Source organism: Perognathus longimembris, chromosome 1 (genome assembly GCF_023159225.1).
Source record: "Perognathus longimembris pacificus isolate PPM17 chromosome 1, ASM2315922v1, whole genome shotgun sequence".
In the NCBI taxonomy this organism is placed as follows: domain Eukaryota; kingdom Metazoa; phylum Chordata; class Mammalia; order Rodentia; family Heteromyidae; genus Perognathus; species Perognathus longimembris.
The window spans coordinates 92,007,986-92,014,960 of record NC_063161.1 but is presented as its reverse complement, the minus strand read 5'-3'; the positions used below and the strand labels follow the sequence as shown (position 1 = coordinate 92,014,960).

The 6,975-nt window shown below is 40.9% G+C and overlaps 1 protein-coding gene across 6 annotated transcripts in view; it reads left to right on the top strand.

Annotated features, from left to right (window-relative positions):
• Pcsk5 (proprotein convertase subtilisin/kexin type 5) overlaps window positions 1-6,975 on the top strand; it is a 411,976-nt gene that overhangs the window by 244,618 nt on the left and 160,383 nt on the right. For all 6 annotated transcript variants that reach the window (XM_048332196.1, XM_048332181.1, XM_048332173.1 and 3 more), the window contains 2 exons: window positions 1,126-1,243; window positions 2,980-3,168. In XM_048332196.1, coding sequence (XP_048188153.1) covers window positions 1,126-1,243; window positions 2,980-3,168 — 307 coding nt within the window. The remainder of the gene's footprint in view (window positions 1-1,125; window positions 1,244-2,979; window positions 3,169-6,975) is intronic.

Sequence of the window (6,975 nt, the reverse complement as noted above, 5' to 3'; positions counted from 1 at the left end):
AGCCAAGGACTCAGCATGGGCAAAAGCATTAAGACAGAAAGACTAATCTCTGAAGCAGTATCAGAGGAAACTTATGAAAGCAAAATGCTTGGTGTGGAGGTTGTTTTCAGAGTAGTGTAGGACCATTACATAGAACACCACAAATGTTAAGCATTAGTGTGTGTAAATAATGCATAAACCCATGACATGAGCTGAAGAAATTTTTGTGTAACATAATTAATACAATAATGGAAAATATGCTAGGCCTAATATAATAGAAGCATGACTTTGTGTTGAATATAATGATGAAAGAGATTGTTCTGTGAAAAGTGAAGATTTAAGTATTCACTTGAATACTTATAGCATTTTGGGAAAGTACTACACAAGGTAAATGTTGCTGAGTCATCATTAAAAATTCTATATTTAATTGACATTTCTGAAACAGTTATATCAAATTCAGCTTTAGCTCGATGAGTACTCTAATTGAGAACTGGCAGATTCAAAGACAAGAAGGTGCCCAAAAATATAGAGGCCTTCAAACATTTTATGCATATGGTTGAATAAAATTTTCATGGCTGGAAGAAAGGTAATAATTCATGTCTTCTGGGGTCTTTAACCTAATTACTATATATGTCAAAAACTGGTATTTCTTGCATGTGAGTTTTACTTGCACTCTGAGAAATATCTTATCACTTTCCTTTAAAGCTACTAGTTATTTTATTGTACAAAACCAGCTGTGTCATTATTTTCTAATGCAAATAGTGAACAACAGGGTCCTGGTACAAACAGTGTGGGTTAGAATCTGGCTTAATCCACCAATTTATTGATCAACCTTTGCTAAGATTCTCTGTTCCTCTGATGACAATCACAGTAATATCCTTAGATTGTTGGCAAGATTGCAGGTAAGAATTGTACACTTATATCCAGCATGTAGTAACATATAATCAGTGAATAATAAATTTTTCATCATTACTTTCTTAGTATTAGGATGATTGGTTTGTTTGATTTTTCAAATCTTGATTCAATTCATAACTATTAGCCCCTGGAATGTCTGGGATCTCTGTGAGAGTGACACTGTCACTTGACATGTATAGGGCAGGTTGCTCCCAACTGCATCTGTGCTGACTAGCTTCTTGACTTTTACAGTGAGCCATCTTTATGGATTTGGACTGATGGATGCAGAAGCCATGGTGATGGAGGCAGAGAAGTGGACCACAGTTCCTCAGCAACATGTATGTGTGGAGAGCACAGACAGACAAATCAAGTAAGGTTTGCTGCCACTCCATGTCCTGAAAATTGTCCCCAGAAACATAGCCAGCGCCATTGCTCACCACAGCCCTTTATTGTACATGGAATCTAGACACTACTGCCATTGTTTCTTTCTAACGTGATTATAAAATCATGATAGAAGGCCTGGCTTCCAAATTCACACTAGGGTAATGTGAGCATCCTTCAAAGATAAGTTTCCTCTAAAATGGTACTTGGAAGTCCTTACCAAGGGTGCCCCCCCCCGCCCACACACACATAAAGTTTTCTACTGCCAAATATTTGATGGAGAAAAACTTCTTCAGAAATCCGTGTACATCAACATTGAACTTGATGTTCTAGAAACTGAACCCCATAACATATAGTTGCCCAGGAGGCAAAAATGTCCAGAAAAATGAAATTACCCTTTGCTCAGACATTGGAGGACCTATTCTGCAACATTAGTCATACAGATTTGGAGGTGCATTCATGGTTAAGTCACACATGAATGTAGTGAACTATATTACCTATGTGTTTCAAGTTGTGTTAACAGTTGTGTGAAGTCACACCAATTGCTAAATCCTATGGATGGCCTCATTAGCATTTTATTCTTTGCTTTCTTCTCAGATACTTCTCTCTCTGAAAAATATTTATGAAATAGACACATGGTTTATGATTATAGGTAGAGCCATTACAATTCTTAAGTAAACTTTTTGGAAGAAGATAAAAAATGGACTCAAGGTGCAATTTCCCTTTCTGTACTATGGAGCTTATCTTCCAAAGAAAAGACAGAAGAGAGGGAGTAGAGCATGGGATAAAGACATAATGATTATCTAGATGCCAGTGCCTTGTGCCTATCATCCTAGTTACTCAGGAGGCTAAGATCTGAGGATCATGGTTCAAAGCCACCTGAACAGAAAAGTCTGTGAGATGCTACTTATCTCCAATTAACCAACAAAAATCTGGAAGTAGACATGTGGCTCAAGGTAGAGTAGTAGATTTAGCACAGATACCAAGTGAGAGCATGAGGCTCTGGGTTTAAGCCCCAGGACTGGCACAGAAAGACAGAAAATAAGACATAATAACAGATTATAAGTGACTGTTTCAAAGCTAGGAAATATACATCTAGGGAGTAAATCCTACCTGTATTTCAGTGAAAGTACTAGAGAGAGGAAATCTTTAACATGAAGTAAGGAGTGTCAGCCATGAACAAAAAGAAGAATAGGGAGTAATTTTTCCTCCTGGTGGAGAACCTTGGATTATGCCTGATGTTGAACCCTAGAATGGCTAGAAGTTGCTAGAAAGATAAGTCTCTGTTAGCAAAAAGAAACAATGTGTTCATGGCAATGACTTGGTAGGGCTCAAGCTGTGTGAACCCCCAAGCCTCCACTCTCCCAAAGTATAATAGTTCTCAAAGTGTATCCCATTGATCTACAATGTCGCTGTCACCTAGGACCTGATTAGAAACAAAAGTGCTTGACATCTACCCCAGACCCACAGTCAACCACTTTGATATTGGTACTACTGGAAGTGATTCCTATGCATATTCAAGTATGAGTTCCCCTACCCTCAGCAAGACAAAAAAATCTTGATTCCCCTTCTCCTTTCTCACTGTTTAACCAGTTACCCAATCATTTGTTTGTTGGCACTGTTGGCATTTAGTGTCCCATGACTAAGCTGCTTGCTTTATCTGGAGCACTTATTCCTGAGCTCTTCCATACAATGAATTCAAACTCCTCTCTCTCTTTCTGGCAGGACGATTCGCCCTAACAGTGCTGTACGTTCCATCTACAAAGCCTCAGGCTGCTCTGATAACCCCAACCACCATGTCAACTACCTGGAACACGTAGTTGTACGCATTACCATCACTCACCCACGAAGAGGAGATCTGGCCATCTACCTGACTTCTCCCTCTGGAACCAGATCTCAGCTTTTGGCCAACAGGTACAGTGATGGTTTCTGTCACAGCAGCACTGAGCTGTCTTTTAGGGTAGAAAGTGAGAGCTGCTCCTTCCTCCTAAGTACCATACCAACTGAAGGAGGATGGGGATGTCAAGATGTCCGCATCTAGAGGCAGTGTAGAATTTAGTAGATGGGAAATAAAAGAATGCTGCAGAATGACTGACAACCACTTCAAGAGGCCAGGCTTGGCCAGTGGACACCAGCTTTGGGGGTCTGTCCCTTCAATCTTCGTTACCCTAGCAGATGCCAGCTTCTCTTATCTTTCCTTTCCCGCTTCTTAGTCTCATATATATTTTTACCCATGGGTAAGTAATACTTCTGTATAAGCTGGAATCTTGCTGAAAGAATAAGTCCAGAATGTTTGGGCACAAGTTTTCTTTTGCTCCATTGACTTTTTGTGAGTTGGGAGGATGTCATGGGAGTTGTCAAGGGAATTGTCAGGTTGTCCTACAGAACTCTCATTCACATTATGCTTCAGAGAGAGAGAGACAGACAGAGAGAGAGAGACAAACAGAGAGAGAGAGAGAGAGAGAGAGAGAGAGAGAGAGAGAGAGAGATTACTTCCTAAAGGCTAATTGGCTTTAATTTGATTTTTTTCTCCCTGAAGAACATTTAATGGGAGAAAAAAGTTTTAACATCTATGGCATATTGTCCAAATGAAAGTCAGGTCTTTGTGTAGAGACAGCCAGCGACCTCTCTACATGCCAGATAACATGTCAGTAATGATCTTTGCTAGAAAAGAAACAAGACAAAGGACCTGAGAGGTAAGGATCAATGTAAGCCTGAAGAACCCAAATTTAGACTTTGGTTCCCCAGGTGTGTGTGTGTGTGTGTGTGTGTGTGTGTGTGTGTGTGTGTGTGTGTGTGTGTGTGAACACATAGGTGTGTATCAGTACTAGAGCTTGAATTCATTGTCTAGATGCTGTCCATCAGCTTTTTCCTCAAGGTTGACAATGTGCCACCTGAGCCACAGCTGCACTTCCAGCCTTTGGGTGGTTCATTGAAGATAAGACTCTCACAGACATTTTTACCTGGGCTGGCATCAAACAATGATTCTCAAATCTCAGCCTCCTGAGTAGCTAGGATTACAGATATGAATTACAGGCACATGGCATCCCAGTTGCTTTTTTAAAAGTTCAAAGCTTGACCCACTATACTATAATGAGAAAAACTGAGCCATAGCATCTGTAGATGAGTATTCAAAAGGACAGACAGAAATCTTCACTGGTGTTGATTCCTGTGCTTAGACTTTCTGTATTCTTCTTATAAAAACAACATTTTCTCTTGGGTCCTGTAAAAACCTGGGCTTCATGCTTTAAATATGAAGTGCATCTTTGCTAGAAATAAGTATGCAGGTGCAAGAAACATAAGCATTTCTTGATATTGGATTCTTCTGTTCCCTCTCCTGCTGCTGCCTGCCAAATGACTGCCCTTACCTGTCTGGTACTTCTTTCCAGCACACAATTATGTGATTCATGGAAGGCTTATCAACCATTGTTACCCAAGTCAGAGGAAACCTTTATTACTAGTTTTGTTTTTTTAATCTCTAATAGTATTCCCCTTAGTTTGACTGGACAGACTGTCCTGATCAAGCACTGGAAGATTCTAGATGTGTTTCTTATACACATGGCCATCATCCACTATTGCTGTTTGCTTGGACAACTCAAGTGTCTTCTGACAAACTTGGTCCTTCCTGCATCTTTTCTGTTACTAGTATAGCTTCCTCCAAAATAATGTCAGTGGCAAAATTTGGGGGCAGAGAACCTCTGGGTTCCAAAATAGGCATTTGCTGGATTGCAAGGTTGCTGGCTCCATGCTTGAATGCATTCCTCCACACCTGACATCAGTTTTGCAAATTATATAAAGGTGCCTGGTGACCTGCATCAGGGAAGAGAAAAAGGCATTTTGGACATTCAGAAAGCAATGCTTGGACTGGGTATATGGCCTAGTGGCAAGAGTACTTGCCTTGTATACATGAAGCCCTGGGTTCAATTCCCCAGCACCATGTATACAGAAAACGGCCAGAAGTGGCGCTGTGGCTCAAGTCGTAGAGTGCTAGCCTTGTGCAAAAAGAAGCCAGGGACAGTGCTCAGGCCCTGAGTCCAAGCCCCAGGACTAGCCAAAAAAAAAAAGAAAAAAGAAAGCAATGCTTACACTATTGACATCAATTTCCTTCATTAAAGTTGTACCCTAATTGTCCTAGTCTACAGCACCTTGTATTTTGTACATCCTCCATTTGAGTCTTGAAAATATGTAGCCATCAATAAAGAAATAGTGAGATTGGAAAGGGCTGAAAGCACCAGCTGATAGAAAGGATGTTATGAATTGGTCTATGGCTCCCTGAATACACTACTCATTTTAATTGATATGTATAATGTGAAACCACTGTACCAGTCCCCAAACCACCAACAGCCATTTTCTAGGGTGGGGTATCCTCTTTCTTACTGTACTAGCATTCTTCTAACCTAGACAACTAAATGTACAAAGGGTTTACAGTTGCATACGTCAGGTGACGTATGTAACTTTTTGAAGTGTCAGCTCTTCCCTCATTTTCTCAGTTTTTCCCTCCTGACCCCCCACCCCATTCCACTAAGGTGTATAGTTCATTTTCAACATAGAGGGTTTTTTGTTGTTGTTTTGTTTTTTGTTTTTGTTTTCTCCCTTGTCACTGTTTTTTTTTTTATCTGTGCCTTTTGTTTTGTATGTATGTTTATCTGTTTGGATAGGACAAAAGGTGAATAAATGCAGCAGTGATAGTCCCTATGTGCTATTTTGAAAGACCATTTCTTTGGGCTTTTTTCCCCTTCCTGCTGGAAACTTAGTGGCACAGATACCTGATGTCTTCTTACCTTGACTCTAATTCAAATACAGAGCTAGGGTAGGAAGCTGAGACTTGGGAGCACCAGAGAGATGGAGAGAGGATGAAGGAAAGACCTGATATGTGCATGACATCCTTTATGTCACTCTGCAAGGCAGTTATTCTCCAAAGATAAAGGTGACTAAGGCCATAGTTTAGCAGGAATCTGTGTATTTTAGTTCCTCTCCTGGACACTTGCCCTTTATTTCAAAGAAATTAAGATTGTAAGTGGGGCGTGGTGGAATTTGTCTGGTATCTAAGCAGGAGGCCAGAGGAATGTGAGTTCAAGGCTAGCCTGGTCTACACAGTGAGACTCATCTCTCAAAAGGCAACCAAAGAAATTAATCTATTAATTAAGGAAAGGCACATAAAGCGAGGAGTGGAGTTAGAGTGCAGGGATAATGAAAGGTTAAACAAAGTCTATAGCCGGGCTGGTGTGACATGAGTATATAGCTTTCTTGTGGCAGAGCTGGCTGATTTCAGCTGTCCTACATCTAGAAGATAGAATCCCTTTCTCCCAGACTTTGAATTCCATATAACTCATCTTTACCAGCCTGGCAGAAGTGTGAAAATCCCCCAATGATTTTGAAGCAGCTCACACACACCATGGATTAGTCAGTCAACTGAAGGAAAGATGCATGGAAACCACTTTCACTCACAATCTGAGGCTCTCATTTTCCTTGTGATGCTTCCCCTGGGGCCTTATTTTCCTGGGCTTTCCAAGGAAGGATTTTCTCAGAATGGTTTCTCTCCTCCCCCATAGCAATATGTTTTCTGCACAAGGCTAAACACTTTCCGTGCATCTGTGTGGGCCGTCTGGAGCCCCTTGGTGGCTCCCTGTCCTGGCTGATGGGCAAGTACTCAAGCTCCTGTGGAGAACAGCTGCTGGGAAGAGAATGGTTTTGCCCAAGCTGCAGGTGCTGAGCACTGGA